Raw genomic sequence first — 26330 nt, forward strand, 5'->3', positions numbered from 1 at the left:
CACCAGTATATTAATGATATCTATTTTTTAGAGTCACATTGTTCTTTATATAGTGACCCCACTAGTGTAACTAACAAAGTTTAAAAAAAAAAAAAAAATACGATTCAAATAATACGCACAACTTATGAACTACCTCATAAACAGGATTTTTCTTCTTTTTTAAGACTCATAAGTTTAGAAATGTGCAATTATGTTACGCAACTTTTAGCAGCTGACATGTTTGGCCACCGTTTTATTAGTACAGAAGCCCAATAAACCATTTTACATGGATAACTTGTTTTTTTATCACTTAACTAATGCCCTGATAGCCAGGTAGCTGACTTGCCTATCTGGCTATCTGTGTGAGTGTGTGCGAATCGGTAAAGTTTGAAGAGCATTGTGAAGTGCTTTGGAGGTCTTCAGTGACTGATTAAAATCGCTATACAAATGCAGTCCATATACCATTTAAGGGGCACTTTGCTTGTACAGCTGATCCCTGCATGTGATAGTCGCTATGTCCTGTGATTCCAATATCTTCCCCTTTTTGCTGTTTCCTTCTCTAGCAACTTTTGTTGGCTACTTTGCCACAATCTATGGCTCAGTACAAATTCTCCCATGCTCTTGAAATCTATTCTTGTTCTTTTAGTAAGATGTGAATTTCCCTGCGGGGATGAATAAAGTTGTCTGTCTGTCTGTCTGTCTCTCTCTCTCTCTCTCTCTCTCTCTATCTATCTATCTATCTATCTATCTATCTATCTATCTATCTATCTATCTATCTATCTATCTATCTATCTATCTATCTATCTATCTATCTATCTATCTATCTATCTATCTATCTATCTATCTATCTATCTATCTATCTATCTATCTATCTATCTATCTATCTCTAGTTAGTTAGTTAGTTAGTAGCCTGTCCTGCTAATCGCTTAAGTTAGCCGCTTACACCAGCTCTGATCAACTTTAGCTATTTGATTTTTTTCACCTTCTCCGGGTGTATCCAGTTAGCCAAATATTTCCAAGCCGTATCCTTCGGGCTTCCATAGCGTCTTCTTTGAATGTACATGCTTCAGTTCTATTCTAATTTACAACATCTAGTGGTAAATTATTGCACTGTGTTACTTTAAACATTTGCATACAAAAAAAGTAGTTGTACCATAGTTATTTCCTGTGTTCCTCAGCCGTATCAAAAATGTTTTTTTTCCATCTTACTTAATTTCTCCATTTACTCTACGTTAAGTTGGTCATATTTGTTGCCAATTCGGGACGTTCCCGCTCTATCGTTGCAGGAAAGTTCCATTTTGTGTCCAAGGCAGGACGCATTGAGAAAAGTGTTGAGGCTCACAAAGGAGCTGTTTTAGCTGGCAGGTGGAACTATGATGGGACTGCACTTATCACAGGTACGAAAGAAAAATGATTAACAAATGTATTTTGGTAAAATGTCCAATTATACGATTCCGTTTAGCTGGAGAAGATGGGCAAATCAAGAACTGGTCTAAAAGTGGCATGCTGCGTTCAACTCTGGCAAACCAAGGTAAGAAAGAAACATTTTTAATTTGGGAAGCGGCTTACCTGAACATTATTAAATCAATAATTGAAACAGCAGTATAAAGCTAGCTATTTGGACTTGCTTAGCCCTCATTTTGAAAACATCAGTCGTGTATGAAATTTATTGTATTTTCGTGCAACGTTTTATTCGAGACAGCACTTGAAAAAGTACTTTAGAACCAAGATCATCTGTTGATCCTTTCACTAATGCATCATAGTGTTGTAGAGATTTATTAAAAGCCTCACCAAGAGACTAACGATAAGTCAGGCATACCTCTATCTAATTTCATTCCACTTCATGCTCTTGTTAAGTGATCAATTGGGCTTTTGGTCTTATTAATTATTCAAAAACAGGAGGCTTTTTTGCACAATGGACGGCGATCGTTGTGGAGAAACTTTGTGTTGGAGAATGGCAAAGTCATATCCAGTGTGTACGTTGAAAATCAGTTTGAAGCATGAGCTATGGGTTAGGGCTGAACAAATCCACAGAATTGTAAAACACCTGGATGGAGAAGCATCGCTGCTGAGACGTGCTTTCCTCCACATGGTTATTATATCACTGCAGGTGTTACTGAACTCTTAGAGACCCCAAACAAAATGAAGTAGACCCCGGGGATACGACCACTCCGCGGTAAGGATCGCAAGGCGAAATTGCCTTACAGTGGGGTAAAGAAAATTCTTAATTCAGCTAATGTGTTCCAAACCCTCAGTACCCCAGATAAAAAAAAACATCAAAATAACAAAATGGTGTACAGTAGGTACTACTTATGCTATATACCCGCATATGATAAAATAACTTTTAAGTAGATGTTCTTTTATGACCCTTAGTGTTACGTGCATTGAACCGGTATAGCAGAGTGAGTGGGTGGATGCAGAGGGTAAGAGACAGCTGATTAAAATGAAAGCTAAATTTTCACTTGCAATGATTGCCATGCCCTGAAAAACTTTAATTGCCACTTTATTCTCAATGATTGTCCCGATCTTCAACTGGTTATGGCCATATTCCTTAGTGAGGGTTTTAATGCATGTGCTTTCTTTGTAGTTCTTGATAAACACCAGCTTCGTTTCCATGGTTATCATGTTTCTGTTTCTACCTTCAGCACCACTAAAAGACTTGGGCTGATAGGTAATAGGTACAGTACAAAAAAAAAATACTGTTTTGTATCATACTTACTCGGAAAGTCTTTACTAAGCGTATGAGATCCTGCAATGAATGAAGAGAAAGGCATTTTCATGATGCTGTGACTCAAACAAATAGACTAGGATATAGACAAAAACATTTAATTTCCTTCTCAAATCTGCATTCAGGCTCCAAGACTCTGCACCATACAACACAATCACACTCTCATACAGTCCCTTTTTAACATCAATACTTATACTCTTGTTGCTCATCACTTTTCTCAGAGCACCTAAAACCTTGCTTCCTTGATTCACTAAGTCATATTTACTAATAAATAAATACAATTTAATTTTTTTTGAATCATCTCGTCATAGTTGCACATTTCCGTCTAACATTTTGTAAAGCAGGTAATTCGCATATGCCTATGCATGAACACTGTTAAGTTTGAATTTCGTCTGGTCAAATAATGTGTTATTGTCAATGTCGTATAGTGGGTAAAATGTCGTAACGCAGAGCAGAGAAAAAAATCCTATTCCACATCAAAACGTTAAAAAATCCCAAACTAGGGATGTCGTGAGCCGGCGGTCTACTGTATCTTGATCATCTTGCCCCATTTCTCTTTGAATCTTACACAAAAGCTTGAATCAGGGGCAGCTTGCTTTAGCCCCACTCGTCAGGTTTGGATCATATGACTGCCGGTTTGCGTTTGCTAGAAACCACATGCACCTGGTGCAGGGTTAAATGTCAGGCCTCACTGCACATGTGCGTATCCACAACCCGGACTCGTAAATGTGCACACGCACTCGTGCCGATTCTGAAGGAGTTTGGCAGCTTTTGCACAGCTGGTGGTGTTGCCTCCTTTGTGCTGATTGATGACGAGAGAGTGAGAAGTTCTGAAAGTTCTGCTCAACATCGTTTTGCCATTGTCAAATACGGGGAAAGTGTACACGGCTCATACATAGCTGACGTCCTTCGATTGATCTTGAATAAAAATGTTTTTTTTTTCTCTTTTGCCTACAGGCTCTCCAGTGTATTCTGTGGCCTGGGGCCCAGACTCCGAGAGGATTTTATACACATCAGGTCAACACCTGGTCATCAAACCTTTGCAACCGAGTGCCAAGGTCATACAGGTACACTGTATGTTTGGTTATAGTTTAAAATTCTGTTGGTTTATATTTTTTTTTAAGCATTAGAGATATGTATAAATATAGCCCTGATGCTAAATCCAAGTGTAGTTATACATCTTAACTTTGCCAACCAAGGATAGACTAAGAAGGCCTTTAGTCAGTTATTTTGGTCCCATGTCAGTTGAGGAGGACGTAATCCACAGATGTATGCGTATATCATGTATAAAACGCAGATGAATGGGGCGCAATAAGGATTTTTTTTTTATCTGAAAAAACCTGAATGGAAGTCGATTTTAATGATTTATTTGAATCGGTGAATTGATGCTGTCTTCAACCTGTTATGAATCCAATCAGTTGCACATGTTGATGTTTTATTTTAACAAAAATAAAACTTGTAAACAAATACATAGTTGTTTTAACAAATTTTAGTTTTTTCTCAAAAACTGACGAAATCTTTTTTTTACGATGGAATGACGGATTGAAAGTATTTTCCATTTCACTGTTTCTATGTACCGCAAATTGGGATTTAATTGCATTTGTGCATAAGATTGCATATCACAGATGTGACTGCCTACTGTTTTATAAATAACTCGTCATAAAATGATTGTAGAAAATATCAGAATCTAATATATATATATATATATATATATATATATATATATATATATATATATATATATATACAGTCTTATGCAAAAGTTTGGGCACCCCTGATCATTTTCAAGATTTTTCTTTATAAATCATTGGTTGTTCGGATCAGCAATTTCAGTTAAATATATCATATAGCAGACAACACAGTGGTATCTCAGAAGTGAAATGAAATTCATAAGACTTACAGAAAGTGTGCAATAATTACTTAAACAAAAGTAGGTATGTGCATACATTTGGGCACCCTTGTTGTTTTATTGATTTGGATACCTTTAGCACTAATTATTGGAACACAAAATTTGTTTGGTAAGCTCATTTACCCTTGACCTACATACAAAGTGAAACCAATCATGAGAAAGGGTATTTAAGGTAGCATGTTGCAAGTTGTTCTCCTATTTGAATCTTCTCTGATGAGTGGCAACATGGGAGCCTCAAAACAACTGTCAAATGACCTGAAAACAAAGATTGTTCAACATCATGGTTTAGGGAACATAGTGAGGAAATGGAAACAACAGGCACAGTTCTAGGTAAGGCCCGGAGTGGCAGGCCAAGAAAAATCTCAGATAAGTAGAAGCGAAGGATCGTAAATGGTAAATGGTCTGCATTTATATAGCGCTTTTCAAGGTTAATTTTGTGATTGTATTGCATGTTTCAATGTGGGCGCATGCGGCGTATATACAGGTGCGGCTTGTGTAAGTACAAAAGCGGTTAACCTCTTGAAATGTGGAGGGTGCGGCTTATCAGGTGCGCTCTATAGTCCGGAATTTACTGTAGTCAAACTCAACCAACAGACCAGCTCGGAAGACCTACAACACGATCTTGCTGCAGATGGTGTTACTGCGCATCGTTCAACTATTCAGCGCACTTTGCATGAGGAGATGCTGTATGGGAGAGTGAAGCGGCAGAAGCCTTTTCCGTGTACATGGCACAAACAGAAGTATGCTAAGGCACATTTGGACAAACCAGCTTCATTTTGGATTAAGGTGCTGTGGTCTGATGAAACTAAAATTGAGTTATTTGGACATGACAAGGGGCGGTATGCATGGCGGAAGAAGAACACAGCATTCCAAGACAAGCACTTGATACCCACAGTAAAATTTGGTGGTGGTTCCATCATGCTGTGGGGCTGTGTGGCCAGTGCAGGTACTGGCAATCTTGTTCAGGTTGAAGGTCGCATGGATTCCAGTCAGTATCAGCAGATTCTTGCGAACCTTGTTCTAGAATCAGTGACAAAGCTAAATACTTCAACAAGACAACGACCCCAAACACTGCTCAGATTCTACTAAGGCATTCATGCAGAGGAACAAGTACAATGTTCTGGAATGGCTATCCCAGTCCCCAGACCTAAATATTATTGAAAATCTGTGGTGTGATTTACAGCGGGCTGTCCATTCTCGGAAACCATCAAACCTGACTCAAATGGAGATGTTTTGTAAAGAAGAATGGTCAAAAATACCTTTAACCAGAATCCAGACCCTCATTGAAAGCTATAGGAAGCGTTTCGTGGCTGTTATTTCTGCAAAAGGAAGATCTACAAAATATTGGTGATATTTTTCTGTTGGGGTGCCCAAATTTAAGCACCTGCCTACTTTTGTTTAAGCAAGTTTTGCACATTTTCTGTAAATCCTATAAACCTCATTTTGCTTCTCAGATATCACGCTGTTTGTCTGCTATTTTATATATTTAACTGAAATTGCTGATCCGAACAACCAATGATTTATACAGGAAAATCTCGAAAATGATCAGGGGTGCCCAAACTTCTGCATACGACTGTATATATAATCTATCTCAGAAGTTTACAAAACACAATAATTTTGTCATTGAAAATCTTGTTTATTGATTTAGAAAATATTAAAGCCCCACTGTGTATTGCATAGCGATCCCTAGTGGTGTAAGATACTTATGATTTTATTAATAAAACCATTGATATAAATGACAAACAAAAACACATGTACTATCTCATAAACCTTATCACTTTGAAACATTTTTAGGTTTAAAAATGTGTAATTATATTACACAACTAGAAGGAGCTGACATGTTTGGCTAACATCTTACTTTGACGGAAGCCCGAATAACAATTTTTGCCAGAGTAGCTTGTCCTGTTGTTTTTTTGCACTCAACAGCCACTTACCACACACAGCTGAGTCCCATCCTTCATGCAACTTATTCCTCTGCTTCCTTCTCTAGCCACTCACATAGCGACTTGGCTGCAGGCTATGCATTGTGGCTCGCCGCGATAGTGATTGTTAGCTGCTTTGTGTCACTTGCCTTACACAGTGTTGTTTGCTGTTGCAATCTTTTACTGACATTTTTAGTAGCTTCTCCTGCTAGCCGCTAAAGTTATCCACTTAAACCAGCGATTTGCCATCTTCAGCCGTTCAGTTTTCAGGGCGGCTGAGTGGTTAGCGTGTCCGCGCCACAGTTCTGAGGTTATGTGATCAAATCCAGCTACCAGCCTTCCTGTGTTGAGTTTGCATGTTCTCCCCATGCTTGCGTGGGTTTCCTCCGGACACTCTGGTTTCCTCCCACATTCCAAAGAAATGCATGTCAGGTTAATTGGCCTGTCCAAATTGTCCCTAGGTGTAATGAGTTATCTGTCTCCGTGACTGGCTGGCAACCAGTTTAGGGTCTCCCCTGCCCAATGCCCAAAGAGAGCTGGGATGGGCTCAAGCACCCCCGCGACCCTACTGAGGATAATGGATGGATGTTTTTCATTATAACCAGGTTTCGTTTCCTGTTCCCTCCTGAAATTTATACATGCCCATGGCTTCTGAAGTGTCTTCAAAGAATGCACTTGCTTAACCTCCATTCCAAGCTACACCGACCTCTACTTGTGAATTAATACACTTTGTCACTTTAACGTTGGTGTGAAGTAGTTATGTCAAGTAATCAGTTCAATCATAAAATACATCAAATAAACTTTTATATACCATGCTTTAGTTTAAGTGGCAACATTTATGCATCATACAGAAGCTCACCATGCTTTTAGTGCCAGAGCTCTGGTTTCACAGTTGTTGTCGTACTGGTGTTACATTAGTCAGGTCAAACTTGGATTGAGACAGAAGCGAGCCAGAAACAGCTACCTTATTAAATTTTTTTAACGTTTAACCTGCAGTTAAAAATTTCCACCATCGCATCCAGCAAACAAATAATATAAATGTGATTTTATTTACAGTATGCCGCTTTCCTGTCTGAGCTTTCGAGTCTAGCGAGACAAGATAAAAACATAAAAACCAACAGCGAGATAATGTCTATACCTGCTTACTGTTGCAAATCATAAAAAGAGGAAGCCCTTCATGCATGCAGTATATGAAACGTTCCTTGTTTGCTCTCCAGCGAGCACTGTGATGACACAACTCGACCGTTGTGATCTCTGTCTCTCTCTAGTGGAAGGCGCATGATGGGGTCATTTTGAAGGTAGACTGGAACTCTGTCAATGATCTTATATTGTCAGGAGGAGAGGACTGCAAATATAAGGTGAGCCAAAGTTTTGAGCTTGCATCTTAAACAATTCCTCAATCTTAAAAAGTGCATCCCGCCCCCCACAGGTGTGGGACAGCTTTGGTCGCCTGCTTTACTTCTCACTGTCACATGACTACCCAGTCACCTCATTGTCCTGGGCTCCAGATGGAGAAGTGTTTGCCGTGGGCTCCTTCAACACTCTACGACTCTGTGATAGAGCTGGGGTAGGAACTCTGGTTTTATTTCCTCTATCATGCAGGAAATACTTTAATTACCATCCTCACTGACTGTTAAACTTAGTGGTGGTGTCGCATTCCTAATGGCGTGTGTTTTAACGAAGAAGATCATCTAATTTCAGAAACATGATAAAATAGAGGCTGCAAATTAAATAGCAACAAAGAAAATCAAAACAAAAGTAAACTTTAGACATACGCTTCCTAACCTTGTTGGAGCTACCAAACCCCACCAGTTCCAAATGCGCATTCACCAAACCCGACTTTCCTACTGCTTTAAAAATGAACCGTGAAGAACAAAACCAACAAAGTGCATGAACTCACAATAAATTACACAACTGCAAATCAGTGACTTCTGCTGTTGACTTTGGTTGGCTACATCTTGTCAAATGCTACTCTCATGTCATTTTCAAAGCTAAGTCTGTTACTTTTTTTGTTTTTATGTCCAGCATCCTCAAAAAGGCAAAGATATGTTGTAACAAACGGCATAAAAAACTCCAGAGCTTTCTTGGAAATAATTGGATACTTTTCCATTTGTTGACAGCAAAAATTCTAAAGCGTTGTTGTTCTGAAGAGTTCTGAACCTGTTTCTGCTCAATGTTAATAATTTCGTCAAGGTATTCATCATTGACTTCTGTTGCCTCATCATTAAAAGTGAATGGCCTTCTCACCCGTGCTGGATATGAGGCTCGTTTAGGAAAGTATCCGTCAAACGACTGCAAGCTTATCTGAGTATGTGGCTATTGCTTAATTTTGTTCCTTGGGTACAGAAATCTAACCTTTCTGAGAATCTTCTTTAGTCCTTCTTACACAGTTGTCAAGAAGGGGAAAGTTTGACAGGTTATGTTAAACTTATTTGTCATGACAGAGCCTCCACCGAACCCCTAAACTGACTAAAAGAAAGAAATGGGGTCTCATTTCTAGTTTTTTTTTCGATCCAATCCTCAAGAAATGGTTCCTACACGGCTCTTCTTTGAGAATTGTGCAGGGTCAGACTCGGTAATGTGATTTATCTCAAATATCAGTGTAGATTCTTTTTATGGCACCTTCTTTGTTTGTTTTTTTGTTTTGTTTTTTACAAATGACCAACATCACTGCTTTACGCACTGCAAAAGGGAAAATTTGATAAAATTGTGCTAATTTTTAGGATAATTGTTATTATTTACGCGTATTTTATCTTGTTTGTCAAATAAATAAATAAGAAAAAAATCATCCTTTAAATACTACAAATTCACTTTTTAGATGATGCTAGATTGTTTTGGTCATTAGAAAAATGTGTACTGTTTTGGTTTTCCATTTAGCATCCCTGCATGCCTTGGGACCATAGCTAATGATTAAATTATTAAAAGTACAGTATTGCAAGGCACGTATTTGCAAAATCTTTACGAAGCACACATGATTCTGAACTGACAGGAGAGAGAGGAAGTCACTGTGGGAGATCAAGCAATAGCATATCCCCATCTTCATGATGCTGAGACACAAACCAATGGCAGACCAGCATCTTATTTGATGTTGACCAATCGCAGACAGTACATTTGGGAACGTATGAGGCATGTAACTCACACAGTCATACACAAGGTTTCAAAAAGCTTATGTTTAGATATGTTGTTGAAGTTGTATGGTCAGGAAAAAGCCGTACCGAGCAGCCAAAAATCAACATATTCCACATCATAAGGAGGGGGTGCTGTATCCTGGGGTCGTGTACTGTATAATGTTACAACACCATAGCATAGAGCTTACAGTCAATGTTGAGAAGAATTTTATAAAACTCTCATGAGAACAGGCTCATTATTTTAAACTGGAGTCTGTATCTGTCTATCAAGACTTCTCTTTTGGATATCCCCAATGAAATCCTTTCTTGAATACCAAAACAGCTTTTCTGTTTGTCATTTACCCAACATGATGCATAGCACATTGCAGTCTGCTGTGGTTTGCATTGTCTTGCTTGGTGTTTTCATTTGTATTGTGTTCCCACTACTTTATACTCATAGTTACTGCATATAAAGCGATACGTTAAATTAGGAACAACAACAAATGTTAAGTGTTTTATTCCTGTAAATATATAGATTTATATATTAGCCAGGAACTTCATTGCACGCAACGCTCTTTTGGGACATGTTGAATTTGTAGTCAAGACGGCGTGCGGCTTCTGCCTTGCCGTAATGAATGTAAACATAACGACCTGCCATGCTGATCGCATGGCATTTCATGCTCCATTTTCATTTAATTAGGATCAAATGTTAACTTTCCAGCCGGTGCCAAAAAGGCTAGAGGAGATTTGCGCCAAGGCATATATGTTCTCTCCAGGAGTAAGGTGTTTTGAGGAGGTTATGATAATATCTTACCATATATAAATATCTGAAAGAGGTCTGGGGAAATCTCTGGTGCTTTTAATGTTACTTGAGGTTTTTGGAAGGGGGGATTAGAGTAAATTGTGGAAAAACTTCCAGATTGGTGCAGCGATCTGATGAAATCGTGCAAAGTAGGCCAGCTTGTATCAATTTTCTTTGGTCTAGACCAGAATATAAAAAGAGTGTACCATTAAAACTATAAACAGGCAACATTGAACACAATTTATGTCGTTATTTTTTTAAATGATCCAAGTCACCTAACCCCCTTATTACGGTTTTGTTTATGTGGTGGATCGTTCCCAATTTTCAAACTAAAGGAACGAAGAGGAGGATTTGGGCTTTTCCCCTCTTTAACAAATATTTTTGAAATATCAATGGATTGTATTTAATTTCTTAATTCAAACGGAAAGACAAATCAAATAAAAAAGTAATGCATACAAAGCAATATCAAATCAAATAAGCGATAACATTTTATTCAGTCTATTACATATGAAGAAAACAAAGACAATAAAAAAATGAATATATATATATATATATATATATATATATATATATATATATATATATATGTATGCAGTGAACCTTTAATTTATTTTTGAGTTTTTATACAATTGAGTAAAGCATTAAAAATGCAAACCAAAGAAAAAACACTTTTTACAGGCCCAAGCATTCCTTTACAAAAAACCTACGATATACTGTACCTTTAAACATGGATTTTTGTTTTACCTATACTTACTCTTTTAGGAACTCTTTAGCTAATCAGAATACAGAACACAATACATGATTAAAAGCCGAGAAGCAGCAAGTGTGAAAAGTACACTGCGTTATAGAGATGAATTGCCGTATACACATGCATTTAAGCATATATATATATATATATATATATATATATATATATATATATATACAATTCATCACATCCACTACAAAGCATTATATCCAGACAGAAGAGCAGCTTCAGCGACAGACTGCTGTCACTGTCTTGTACCACGGACATACTGAAGAGATCTTTTCTTCCTCATGCCATGAGGCTCTTTAACTCCACCCGGCAGAGTAAAAGCCCACATTTAACCACACCACCTACATTGCATATTACCGAATTTTATTGCAATATGTATTCTGTGTAGCAGTATTTAGATATTCTATATAACACGCTACAGTGGGCATTTGCACGTCACACTGGGTATTTGTATATTGTATTTTTTTTTTTGCTTTATTATTGTATTGTTCTCAGCTCAGGGATGCTCCTGGAAATGTGAATTTCCCTGCGGGGATGAATAAAGTATCTAGCTATCTAGTTAGCTAGTTAGTTAGTTAGTTAAACTAACTAACTAACTAACTATCTATACATATATACTCGTGTATAACACACAGTCATATATAACCCAAACCCATAATTTTTTCATAAAAAATTGGGATAAAATTTTGCTTCACTTTTTCTCAGCTCAAACGAAGCATTTTTAGTGAAAATAACGGTTCAATACACATGGCTATGATACAAATCATTTATTGACCACGTACACTATAAACACAATACCAAATAAAAAATTATTCAAATAGTTGTTTCCTACTTAATTTTGTTTTAATTAATATCTTTCGAAACACCTTTTGGTTTTTGCCATTCTCTAACATTAGTTTCTGGCACCATTAGTGAAAACAGTGTGATGATGGGGAAAAAAATATCAAATGCCTTTTCATATGTCATCTGTACCAATAATGGTCTTGTGGTTAGGTTCTGGCGTTCTCACCACTGTGACCCGGTTTTGCTTTGTTTTCTTTACATGCAATATATATTTATATAAATTATATATATATATATATATATATATATATATATATATATATACACAGTCTGTTATTAGTAATACTACATAATAGAATTAGATTTTGCGAGCGTTATATGGAAGTCCACATAAGAACAGAACCTATTTTAAGTAGAACTTCTCTTCAGAGCCACTGGCATCAAAACTTGCTACAAAGTATGCAACAGAGAAAACACGAATAAGCACTAAAAGACGAAGGGGCATTCGGAAAGCAAGAAACAGCATGCAAAAGCAGAGACATAAACTGAGGGGGCTGGGCGAAGCAAAAAGGAGGGAAAAAGAAGGAGAAAGAGGAGTGGCCCTGTACTGTAGCGTAGGAGGGTGAGAGGGGGCAAGAAGCGAAGAAGGGGGGCCGAACTGCTCTGCTGCTGACTCAGGATTCTCTTTGTTTGACCACGCTCCCTCACTCTTGATCTACTTCTTTTACACACTCCCAAACAGACACGGCCTTTCTTTCACGTGACGTTGCTTTTCCTTGCTTTTTTTTCCTACTACGCCGTGCCCCTAAGCCAGTCACAACGTATTTATTTTCTCTTCCTAAAGTCCCAAAATAAAAGTCCCCTTCTCGCGTGATGAAAACAGATAAATGTGTGCTGACTAATAAATCGGCGTCAATTTTCTTTAGGTGTTTCATGCAACAGTGGCACGCCCTGCATCGTTTTATTCCCCCCAGTAGCCATTTCCAGATGTGGCTTGGCGGCCGGCATCAAACCGCCAAAAAGCAGGTTAGGTACACAGAAGAGTTATTGGAACGGTGAATGCAAGCATGTCACACTGGGTAAGAGGCTACACGATGAAAAAAAGGAGTGAAGGTTGGCTCCTGAACAGAGAGACTCCGCATGCGAACTCACGTTTCCACCAAGCAGTTCAGTTCGGTTCAGTTGCTGAGTCGAGGATTGGTAATCTGTTTTTTATTTTCACAGCAGGCAGCGCAAAGGGGATGGACGTGACTGTAAGGGCACGGTGCTACGAATTTGACTGCTTCAAATTCGGGGCTTTGGCGATGAATCATTAAATTTAATCAGGCGTGGCCAATATGACAATATTAGGTTATTGAACGTAAATCGTACTTGGATCAGACTTAAATATCATGTGATCTCAAAAACTGCTGCTGTTCTCTGTCTGGAGTCCCTGGAATGGATTAATCCAATATTTTCACAGTCACTAGCGACATTAGCAAATAGCATCAGCTTGGTGGCTGGCTTCGGTTTAGTTACTAATGTTACTTTAGCAGGTCTTGGATTGAATTGTCTATATTGTCATTGATATCAACATTGTGGAACGTTTTATGCAACAAGATTAAACATGGCACTCCGGTTAAAGCTAAATAATTTAGTATTTCATGCCTGTTACACCGACCTTAACTATAAATGGTAATGCTAGTATACTGGAAAAAGCTGCTAGCTGCTAATGCAAGTGTTTTTGCATTATTGGTTATTGATAAACAATGCAAATTTAGATTTTAAAATTTGCACATATTAGATTAAACACTGTCCAGAAGGTTGATACATTTCAAATTTCAAAATGCAGAGCCACCACAATTAGAAATCTTCCATATTTTATTACGCCAGCAGAATATTAAATGCAATATTAAATATTTTCTATGAAAATTACAAAAAATTCAAGCAATGTTCTTTTTTGTATTCAAAATGTTGATCCTTACTAATATTAGTTATTATAGATTTGTAAATAAGGTTATTATTGATCATTACTTTATTTATGTTTTTAAAGAGACTGTGTGTATTTGGTGCCTTCTTGTGGTAAATAATAACTTCATTAATCAAAAAATGACAATATTGATTCTAATAATAAGCAAAAATGTATGAGCTTTCACACAAACGTGCATCTTATTGAAATCTGTTATGTCAAGAAATTGAATTTATTTGTATTCTACAGGTACCCCAAAAACTCAAAAAGGATAGGCAAAATAATGAGAAGAATTTGGCGCAGCTTGGTAACTTTGAATTTCTGTAGTTTGTATTCTTCCTTGTGCTTTGTAGCACTCATTTTCGGTCGCACCACACATACAACATCTATTGGTCGAATATTATACAGTGTCCTTTTAAGTGACAACATTGTTCAAGAAGGGGGCAGCACCGCGGCGCAGTGGGTTGCGTGCGGCACAGTTCTGAGGTCATGAGATCAAACCTCCTGTGTGGAGTTTGCATGTTCTCCCCATGCTTGCGTGGGTTTCCTCCGGGCACTCTGGTTTCCTCCCACATTACAAAAAAAAACATGCATATTAGGTTAATTGGCCGGTCCAAATTGTCTCTAGGTATGAATGAGCGTGCGAATTGTCTGTGTCTGAGTGCCCTGCGACTGGCTGGCAACCAGTTCAGGGTGTCCTCTGCCCACTGCCCAAAGACAGCTGGGATGGGCTCCAGCACACCCGCGACCCTACTGAGGATAAGCAGTGCAGATAATTGATGGATGGATGGATTGTTCAAGAAGCACTTTCAACCTAATAATGGTGCTCCTTAATCCTACTCTGAAAGAATTCTCCAAATCTGAAAATTATCTTGATCTATTCTAAAATACAATCTTCAATTTTTTTTTAGGGAAACGTGGAAGGATTTCTTTTTTATTGTGATCAAAATAGAGATTGTAATTTTGTTTAGAAATAAATTGTGACACAGTTTTAGCCATAATGTCATTGTATTGAAAACGATTAATTCTGATAGCTCCAATCAGCGGCCAGAAAATAGAAGTAATCTCCCCGATTGGTTTGCGTGTAAAAGCACTTGTGAACTGCCCCGAAAAACAGCAAAGTACATATTTATCTCTGTAATCTATCGACAGTAAACAAATGGTGATGCTCCGAGGACGCGAAAGTCGAACCACGAATTGGTGAAGGTAAACTGTATAATCATTGGCTCCAAATGAGATTTGGTTGAGGTTTTGTGCGCATGGAGTTTATTCCTCTTCACGGCAGCCTTAACATGACACAATACAAAGGGGTCCAATGTCTTTTTTTTTTCAAGATGAGGGGGAGAAACAATAAGTCACTGTCTGTTTGCCTCCCATGGTATACATGCATGTGCCCGCGTGCTTGGCCGTGTGCGAGCATGTGCGGCCGGCCACTGCTGTGCAAATGCGCCAGCTAGACAGCAGTCTATTTACGAGGCGCTGCAGCTGCTGTCTAGCGTCTGGACCCTGTCACCATCTCTGACACTGCCACTGGCTAACAAGTAAGACTCATTGTGCCAGGCCATCTCCCACTGGCGAACCCTACCCCCAAACCATTCCCGATACTCTCTCCGCCCATTTTCCCTAGTGTTTTTTTTTTAATTTTCTCTCCCTGCCCTCACTCAACTGTACAACTTTACCATACATCTAAGTTCTGTTTAACTTGGCTATTTTGTGATTCGTTTTCCTTGCACAATTTTCAGTTATTGTCACTAGCGATGTCATTTACAGTGGAACCTCGGTTCTCGACCATAATCCGTTCCAGAACCCTGTTCGAGAACCGATTTGTTCAATCACCGAAATCATTTTTCCCATTAAAAATAATGTAAATCGTTTTAATCCGTTCCAACTTCCTGAATGTTTACCATGAATGTTTAACGTAAACATGAAGCTAACCCAGGCTAATCGTACGTTCGCGTTATCGTACTCTTCCGTACGAAAGATTACACTAACATGAACGTGTAAAAATAAAAAAATCAGGTCGTTTACAAGTCATTTAGCACCACAAGTGGCTAGCGCTTCATTGGAAAGGGGGCTCCGTTCCAACACCCTGAATTTTGGGCTCAGTTCCAACACCCTGAACGTTTACCTGAATGTTCGACGTAATCATAAAGCTAACCCAGGCTAATTGTACGTTCGCTTTATCGTGATCTTCCGTACGAAAGATTATGCTAACACGAAAGTGTTTAAAAAAAAAAAAAAGATAAAAAAAAGAATTATGAATAGGATTTCTTACCTTTGTGGTGGTCAGCAGAAGGCGCATGCTGTATTCCCTAGCAAGATCGGAAACTCGCACACCTCTTTCATATTTAGCTATTATGTCTTTCTTAAAGGCAATAGTTGTACGAACAACTTTTCTTTTTTCACCTGTCCTGCTTGCACCGACCTTCTTCGGAGGCATAGTTAGGGGCTAAAACACTCCGTTCACCAATATTAAAAGCGAAAGCAAAAAGAGGCAAGTGCGCACGTGATAACAGTTGGTCACGAGGGGTGGGGGCGATCTACACCCGTACGCCGCTCAGCATCGCACTCTAGCGCACGCACTCACGCATTACCGGCGTTCGAACTCCGAATTTTTGACCGAACAGCGAAGCAAGAATTTCTCTAAATTTTTGGTCGAACTCCGATTTGTTCGAACTGAGAGGCGTTAGAAAACCGAGGTTCCACTGTATTTATTATTCTGAAATGTGATTAGGTAAGTAAAGAAATGTCACTACGCTGACAGAAACAGTCAGATTCTAGCACTTGTGTACTTGTATTGGGGGATGTACCGATTAACATTATCATTTAAATAATACTTCAGCATGAGCTTACAGTATGATAAACAATTCTGTCAAATGATAAGCAAAATTAAATAACAGCTCCAAATAAAACACTTCCAATATATGTCCTAATTTTATTATGTACAGTATATACCAGGAGTCAGGAAGCATTTTTACTCAAAGAGCCAAAAAAGCAAAAATATTTTTATCTTGTTGAGAAAGCCACGTGATATTTATTAGACTAAATTCAATGAAACCGCTAAATGTTCTCTGCAGACGAAAGCTTATTCTTCGGCACATCTAATTTTACCGTGTGACGTTTGGTGATTTGATAACATCTAATGTCCCATATCAATATCGCTATACCACTTAAAATGTGTCTCTCTCCCGCAGTTACTTGTTGAGGCTCATTTTGAATGTCATTTGTGTCCTAAATAATGGTTTCAAAACAGGGTGGGAGCGAAGTTCCTTTGTAAAAATGTCACAAAATACTGCAAACGAGGATACCAACCTATTTACCTTCAGTGCAGACTGCGCTGGGTGAGTAGAAGGGGTGCGCATGTCCTGTCCTGTGTATAGCTCCGCTCATTCTTGACACTCACCTGATTAAATTGCTCTAGGTGCTTTGTTTAAGCTTTTGGTAAAAAGTTTGTTTTTTAGTTGTGTGGCTTTTCATTGTAAATTTTATAAAAAAAATGAACATAGAAGGCTAGTGAGCTTCCATATACAGGATTATTTACATCCAAAACAGGGTTTGTTGGTGTGACACCTTGACTGTAAACTGTAGTGAAAATTGTGTCCTACATATACTGGACAGAACCTCTTGTGAAGTTCGTATTGTTTCGATTTTGCACTTGTGACAGTCGGCTCCTCGTTTAACTATACAATAAATTATCGCGTATGTTCCATTTTATCTCCGAGCCATATTTACTCATGAAAAGAACCACATATGGCTTGCGAGCCATAGGTTTCCAGACCCTGCCATATACTGTAATCCCTTGTTGACCTTGGTTAATGTGGATCACGATTGGGGATAATGGATTGTGGAGTGTTTTCAACCAGCAATTGACAGAGGGCACAAAGTACATGTGGGAATTAGCGAGTGATTACACTACTACAGGTCCCACAGGACTCTGCGGTATCAAAATATCCCGGAAATGAAAGAAATAACCCAACCATTCCAATCGGAATATTCAAACCTTAATCAGATTATTGTGCTCATGAACATGACTTTACATAGGCAGAATAATGCCAATTGAATTATTTTCTGCCTGTAAACATACCCAGTGATTTCTTCATTTATGTTTGTTTATTCTGGCACCTAAGCCAATAGTGCTGATGTTGGGTAAAGAATCATGTTTGATTTTAACTATCTGTGCTGAAATGTCTGTATGTTTATCTCCCTCTCTCTCTCTTGCTTGCTCTCTCTTCTGCATACACATACGAGAGAGCGAGCAAGATTGTAAGCACATGTGTGCATAGTTGGTGCTAATAGAATTCTGCTGTCCAGCTCACAGCTGTGCCTCACTGATGAGTCCCAGGAGGCCCCAGCATGTGTCTATGGTTACCATGTTGAGGCTCCAGCATGAAACCATGTGCAGGTCATTACTCTCCCTGCGTATCTCCCTCTCTCACTCGCTCTATCCTACTCACTCTCTTGAGCTTTCGTGCTATCTATCGTCCACTTTTCCCCCCTTCCCCCTCTTTGAAAACCTTCCATCGACAAAGCTCCCAACTTTTCGGCAGTCTATCGGCTGACATTCGCTAAGCTTGGTGCTCCGCTCGTTTGCCTACGAAAATGGCAAACGTACTTGGTGTACTCGATATTGAGCGCTTAAACAGATGTAAAATCGTACTATCACACGCTGCTTTATTTTCTCTCCTATCGAAAGTGTTTTTTGTTTTGTTTTTTTTCGTTTCGGGTGGAAAACAGACGCTGAGAAATACAAGGTTTACAAGCACAATGTGAATTGTATTGTTTTTATGAGACTAGAAATTGAATTTTTTGGACAGGAATTGACATTTTCAGAGATTATTATTATTTTTGCGATGATAATGTTCCCAGGGGTAATCAAAGCGGTGGGACTGTAAGTGTTTTAAGAAACGAGAGAAAAAAGAAATCAAAAATACAAAGTGACAAAAAGAGCTCGGCACTTTTCTGCTGAGATTAGTATTGGTTTTCTCTTGATACTTGAAGTATTATTGTTAAACAAAAAGGATAACTATGCTCTATGGCTAGTTGATTAGGTAAAATCCTACATTTTATGAAGACCCTAAAAGCTCAACTGTGCAAGTGTGACAATTGTGAAATTGCGAAAGGCCCCTGGATAGAAAACTAGAAACACAAGAGAAGAATGTGTGTTGATATAAACATTTTCCTATCCAATTCTGTTACCTTAAAAAAAGATAAGATCTCATTAATTACTATTACAATATATCTTTTTTACATGTTCATCCAACTATCAAGGTTTCTACCATCTACAGATGAGAGAGAAGTAGTCAATAGTGTAAAAAAATGCTAAAGTAAAACTTCAACTGATTATTTCGGTATTGACATGTTAGTAGTCAGAAAGGTTATTTCAAATATTGCAAAGCCATTAACTTGCATCCGTAACTCATCATTTCAGTCTTGTTGTTTTCCAACAAAAAAAATAAAATTGCAAAAGTAATACCACTATACAAAGGTAATGATAAACACAGATTTACCAAATACAAACCAGTTTCTCTAAAGATCAAATTTTCCAAAATTCTAAATTCTTTCCCCTCTCAGATGTCAGTATTGAGTAGGTAGGTACTGAAAAAGCTTTTATTCTGAAGATTCCTTTTCAAAGGCTGTCTCTGCGTGAATAAAATCAGTCTTTCAATCAGCAATTCAGTTTTATCACAGTATACATCTCTTAGTGGTTGTAGACGTGCTCTCTACGGATTTTTATCTCTGTAGAGGGGTCACCCCAAACTGACGTTTACAATTTTCTCTAATCCCCCCTAAAGATTGATGAAACTTCATCCGAAGCTACGCCAACCATCCCAGCCTCCCAAAACAAATGTTTATTTAAATCCAAATCACACCTTACAGAATTGGTTCGGTCTTAAAAGAGAAGCCCAATGTCAGCATTTTAATACACAGCGCCTGTTTATGGTCAGATACTTGTATATGTGTCTAGTGTCTATTACACTCGCACATGTGTGTTGTGTTTATTGTGTGCGAGGATTTACGCTCTGTACCTGCACTGCCAGGTCCCGTCCTGCTCGTGCAGCCCCACAGTTAAAACCAAAGCCAGCTGGCTTCGGTGAGTGTCGTACAGCTGTTTTGATTTATGTAAGGCTGTTAACCCTCAACTAGTTTGGCTCCTTATCGGGCTATACTCGGCTAACAAGTAACGTAGCCTTTCGTTTTTTCCATATCCAAGGATTTTTTCTTCTTTTCTACATCCCTAAATGTGTTCTTTGGTAGCAGAATTATGCTAAATGTACCACCTGGTGAAAGCAAAAATGCTATTTAATGTAGGTAACATCCGACTTAGGACAATCAGTTCCGACCGATTAGTCGTAAATCCATTACAATCGTGCCATCTGCTGCTGAGACGTTATATATTTGTGAAATACTGTAGTAGTAGAGTTCTGGGCCGGCTTGCTGCCAAAATTGACGTATACTTTACCGTGCTGCTGAACCCTGCGGTGCCATACATTTTAATTAATTAACCCTAAAATTAGCATTTGCTGGGAAAAATAAGCATCTCATCTCATCTCTCATCAGCCGTACCGCTTATCCTCATTAGGGTCGCGGGGGGGCTGGAGCCCATCCCAGCAATCATCGGGCAGTGGGCAAGGGACACCCTGAACTGGTTGCCAGCCAATCGCAGGGCACACAGGGACAGACAACTCATTCGCTCATTCACACCTAGGGACAATTTGGACCGGCCAATTCACCTGAAATGCATGTTTTTGGAACGTGGGAGGAAACCGGAGTGCCCGGAGGAAACCCACGCTAGCACGGGGAGAACATACAAACTCCGCACAGGAAGTCTGGAGCTGGATTTGAACCCACTACAGGTTCCCATGACATGAACTGTGCCGCACAAGCGCTAACCACTGCGCCACCGTGCTAAAAATAAGCATCTGCTTGAAAAAAGTATCTGCTGTGGCGGATGGCTGCTAACATTGTCGTATGGGTGATCAGGCTTCTTTGTGCTGAGGTTTGAGACATTGAATTAAAAAATTAGTAACTACCGGGAAAAATGAGCATTTGCTGTTCCTGCCTGCTGCCAAAATTGTTGTACATGTGACCAAGTTGCTATGTTTTGGTGCCTTACATTGAATGAAAACCATGAGCATTTGCTGGATAAAAAAGGATTTGGTGTCCGCTGGCTGCGCAAATCGTCGTGTGTGTTACTGGGCTGATACGTGCTGCAGTGGCAGACATTGAATGAAAAAAATGGGTATATGTTGGAAAAATTGAGCATCTGCTGGCCACGGTTGTAAGTACGAGTAAATTGAGTAGTCTGTAAGTCGGATGTTTTCTGGGTGAATTTAAGCTTGACCTTGGAAAACCGAGCCTTTTTTCTTGGATTTCCGATTGTTTATTTATGGAGGGTAAAGATCTATAGATATCAAGGCTTTGAGTGCATTACTGTCAACTAGCATGATATAGATGACATATTCTGCAATTTTTCTGCCTAAATATTTCAACACACAGAAATTAGTACAATTTTCATTTAAAATGGGATTTTTTTGACTACTGCGCAGATTTCCTGCATGACCCCTAAACAGTCTGACAGCCCACCTTGGGATGATATGACCACTTAAAAAATCTACTCATCACAGAAACGTCACGGTCGGTCTGAAAACAAGATACCGGAAAACTATAGATCCGCTATGGCTTACTTAAGGTGTCGTGTTGCAGCCATCAAATTCGATAAAAGTACGGAACCATGGCCTCCTTACATCTGTGAGAATCTAGTCAATCCATCCATCCATCAATTATCTGCTCCGCTTATTCTCAGTAGGGTCGCGGGGGTGCTGGTGCCCATCCCAGCTATTTTCGGGCAATAGGCAGAGGACACCCTGAACTAGTTGCCAGCCAGCTGCAGGGCACACGGAGACAGACAATTCACTCGCTCATTAACATCTAGGGACAATTTGGACCGGCCAATTAACCTGACATGCATGTTTTTGAAAAGTGGGAGGAAACCAGAGTGCCCCCAGGATACCCACGCAAGCACGGGAAGAACATGCAAACTTCACACAGGAAGGTTCGATCTCATGACCTCAGAACTGTGCCGCCCATTTGCTAACCACTGTGCCGCCGTGCAGCCCTCTAGTCAATCCAACCATGTAAATTATTTACTACAACACACAGAATAATGCCGACAGGTAATAGAAATCTGCTGAAAATAATCCCTCCATTAATGGACGTTCCTTGTTGCTAGCTGTCTTTTTAGCCTCCATAATTCCCGTAAAAATAATTTTACTTTTGATTGAAATCTTTTTCGCCCAATTGCAGGCTTGTTTCACGGTCAACAATCTGCATTAGCCTATACGGGTCTGTAAAGCTAATAAAGATAACACTTCCTCTACCTCTGAATAACAGCCAATAATGACTGATTCGAATGATGATCAACTCATCGCTTGGATAATGAAATTATGAATAAATCGATATGAATATGTCCCTATTGTTTTTTTTCCAATTAGACCCTGAAATAAGTGCGCGTAACGCCACTAGAGATTTATTTTCAAGCATTCAATTTACTTAGGGTACGTTTTGGATTGGAATTTTTGGCGAATTTAACAGGAACGTTAAGGGGTTAAACATGCTGTGTTTTTAAGAGACAACTTGATGACGTCGCCGTTCTTTCACACATCGTTGTTGACGTGTTCAGTCTCGTGGAAGTAGTGACAAAAGTAGCACGGCATGTCTCCGATTCTCCGCTTAAACTCTTTAGTATTGCGTAACTGACTGAATTACTTTCTTGAAAAGGGATTTATTTTTTTGTCTTTAAGTTGGTTTTGTTATTATTTACTGTGCCCTTGTGGACATTTGGTGTAAGAAATCCTTGCAGGTATAATTTGGCTTAGTTGATTAAAACATCTTGATATCAAAACGGTTGGAAAATTGTTGTATCAAAAGGCCGAAATACACCGTATTTCGCACAGAAATGTGAACATTTCATAAGCAAAGTACAACATAACTTTGTTGTCTACTCTACTTTGAAATCCTGGTCAAATATTTACACATTTTTCTTTTGGAGGTTAATTTTGGGATGTTCTTTTGGGAGCCTACGTGGCCTTTTTTGTTCTTACAAGAGTAGTCAAAGTCAAACATGTTTTCTAAGCCCCGTTACCTCTAATATCAGTTAAAACCATTTTCTTCAGTGTGACACAAGCCACAGAGATGAAGGGCGGGGAGGTCTCATGACCCTTCGTCCGATTAGCATTTTGTTGTGCATCAGTGCACAGAGAGGGAAGTGTTGAGTGGTCACCAACAGACATATTTAATGCCGAGACATAATGGGTCTTAATCGTCCGATAGCTCCACTGGGAGTTATTAGTCAAGACATGTGCCACTTAACCCCTTCCTGGCCTGACTTTCAGACCAGCATCAATCCCATTATCATGACTCATACAGGTTTAAATGATGGTGCCTACTACACAGAGCTACTGGAAACTTAGAACAACTACTGTAAACCCCCAAAATACAACATTAATAACAATAGTAATAATAATAATAATAATGAATGTGTATATGATTAAATATTGTTATAAATAAATTAAAATTAAATATTCTCTAACTTTAATGAGTGTATGTGTGAATGGGCAAGTCTGAAGCCCATTGTAGAGCGCTTTAGTCTTTAGTGACTTGAAAAGTAACAAGTCATGTTTATTTGTATAGCCCTTAATCACAAGAAGTGTAAAAGGGATGCAAAGACCACATACTATTGCAAACTAAAGACTATACTCTGATCGAAAACCTACACGAGGGCAAGGAAAAACTCAAAAACCTTAGCATGAGGAAAATGAAGAAACCTTGAGAAGGGACTACACATGAGGTAATCCCCCTTTCAGGATGACCAGGCTGCAATGGATGTTGCATTAACAAACAATAAAATATTAAAATAACCATAGCATAACATAAAATAAATAAATAAAAAGGATGACCAGGTTGTGGTCATAAGTGCTATATAAATGCATACGATTTACCATTTAGTGTGACATGACTTGAGCTGGTGCAGTGTAGTCAGTGGGTGGATGCAAAGGGGGATGAGACAGCAGATAAAAATTAGAACTGATTTCAAAACTTCTATTTAAGTATACTCCCGGGATACAACATTAATGCATTCTTTAACGGGGATTTCAAAGTGAAATTGCCATATAGCGGCCACTAGAAACCTGTGGTTATTAGCTAATGCTTTCAAAACCCACAGTACCGCAGATAAAAACATTAAAATAGTGTATAGTTATTACTATCTATATAAGATGTATGATATGTGATTACATAAAATTATAGATAAACACACATGCAAAGGAAAAATGCCAGTTAATTACCATTGATGTGAAGTGACTTGAGCTGATCCGGTCAATTAGGTGGGTGGATAAATGACTGGTGGATGCAAACGGGGGATTAGACAGCTGATTAAAATTAGAACTGATTTTAAAATTTTCACTTGCAACGACTATCATGCCCTTATTAGTGGTTTAATCGTCTCCTTATTCCTAATAATTGTCTGGATCGTCAATTGGTTACGGCCATATTCCTTAAGCAAGGGTGACGATGTGCCTTCCTCGTATTTATTTATTATCTCGAGCTTTGTTTTCACGGTTATCATCTTCTTGCTTCTACTTTTAGCATCACTCGAATCCGAACAATTTACTCGGAAAGTTGATTATTTAAATGCATAATAATTTTAACAATCTCATTAATCTTTTCCCAATTTTTAAAGTGGACATTTTGCAAGGTTTTCCTCAAAAAGGTCCAAGAAATTTGTCGTTGATTTATGACTATAATTTAAGGTACGTGGAGTGCACCGTTTTGCTGCAACTCTACTTGAGCTACGTTCACATTTACTCCATGGGGGATAGAAAACAGGTGTTATAAAGAAATCAACAATTAAAATCATATCCAAGTAACTACTGTTTAGATGGAATAACAAGGGGATAAAATGACAATTAAGTGAAGGTGGAAAGGCAACTTATGGACAAATGTAAACAAAAAAATAACATGTAGGAGCAGTTTGTGAATATTTGAGGTGGGGTTGGGTGGGTGAGCCCCCTCGGTGGTCACCGAACCCCTCGTCTTTCTATAATGGGCAGCTTTGTGGCCAGAGAGGTGACAGACATGACGTGTAGCCAAGCCTCGGGGAACGAATGGGGGTGGGGGGATCCCTGGAACTCACAATGAGCTCACAGACGTTGACGGCAAATTTAAAGTATTGCACGCAGACAAACATGCACACACAAGTGGCATGGCAGAAATGATGCCAATATTGCTTTTCTTTTTACGATAAACTTAAAGGTGGAGTGCATCGTTTGAGGTGTCCTTACAAACATTGAAACTTAAATAATTTCTCTATTAAGTTTGGTAACAAATCCCAACTGAGTTCAAAGAGCTCATATGGTTTGTTTTCCACTGCTCCTATCTGTTTATATCATACAAAAATCAGGAGGGAACACATTTGGTAAGAGGAATGGTGGGTGGGGTACTGGAGACTATTGTCATGCTTGTCCCTATGTTTTCTTTCCCTTTCTATTTGTCAGTGTAACATGGAAATGGTGAGAGTAAGCAAATGCCTGCTTTAAGTTAAACTCCAACCCAAACCCCCAAAAAATGGAAAAAGAAGAGCTTATTCGAGCTTGTCTAAGAAATGCACGTACTTGCATTGCACATGCACCATGAACAAGCTAATGCTTCAATGATGACACAAGCCAGGAGATTGCGCCAGCAAGTAATACAGTTCCAGATTTCGTTAGGTTCCTTTAAAAAATGCAGCTAGTCACTTGATTGAACAAACAAATATATATTATATTGTTTACGGTTCACGAATCCCTTAACCACATGGTTCCTTGGGGCTCCAATTAGGACGCAATTCTTGACAGTTTTCTCCACTGTTGACGGTTCCTGGGCTTTTTTTGGGCCGCGGCAAACTTGGCACCAGTCCATTCCCTAATGTTGTCTGCCCAAGTCTTTTTTAAGTCTTCCTCTCCTCCTGCCCCCTTGGACTGTGCCCTGGAGAATTATCTTGGTCAGTCCTAATGATCTTACTACTTAAGTTTTCGTTAACAGTTATTTTTAGGGTCCATTGTGCCCTCTGATGAGCATTTGTTTGTCACATGTACAAGTACTGATGCCTGAAAGTTTCCTGAAGCATCGCATCTCCAATGCCTGGATTTTATTTTCCAGTTTTGCTGTGAGAGTCCATGTCTTGCAAGCGTGGAGGGAGATAAAAGTAACCAGCGCTTGCATGGGTCTAATACTTAATTTCATTGCTATGTTCTTGTCCCTCCAGATGGGTTTAAGCCTGGCAAGTGCAGCTGTGGTTTGAGCTATCCTTTCCATGATTTCTGGTTCAGACCCCTCTGTCATAAGAGCTCTAAGATGTT

The 26330-nt window shown here is 38.9% G+C and overlaps 1 protein-coding gene across 1 annotated transcript in view; it reads left to right on the plus strand.

The window, feature by feature from the left end:
- Positions 1 to 26330, plus strand: part of ift80 (intraflagellar transport 80 homolog (Chlamydomonas)) — a 66733-nt gene that overhangs the window by 6445 nt on the left and 33958 nt on the right. The window contains exons 4-8 of the mRNA XM_088345646.1: positions 1266 to 1376; positions 1442 to 1510; positions 3665 to 3774; positions 7807 to 7896; positions 7968 to 8105. Of these exons, the coding sequence (XP_088201772.1) occupies positions 1266 to 1376; positions 1442 to 1510; positions 3665 to 3774; positions 7807 to 7896; positions 7968 to 8105 (518 nt within the window). The remainder of the gene's footprint in view (positions 1 to 1265; positions 1377 to 1441; positions 1511 to 3664; positions 3775 to 7806; positions 7897 to 7967; positions 8106 to 26330) is intronic.

The sequence above is a fragment of the Urocampus carinirostris genome, chromosome 10 (assembly GCF_059441175.1).
Source record: "Urocampus carinirostris isolate Australia breed hairy pipefish chromosome 10, RoL_Ucar_1.0, whole genome shotgun sequence".
Taxonomy (NCBI): domain Eukaryota; kingdom Metazoa; phylum Chordata; class Actinopteri; order Syngnathiformes; family Syngnathidae; genus Urocampus; species Urocampus carinirostris.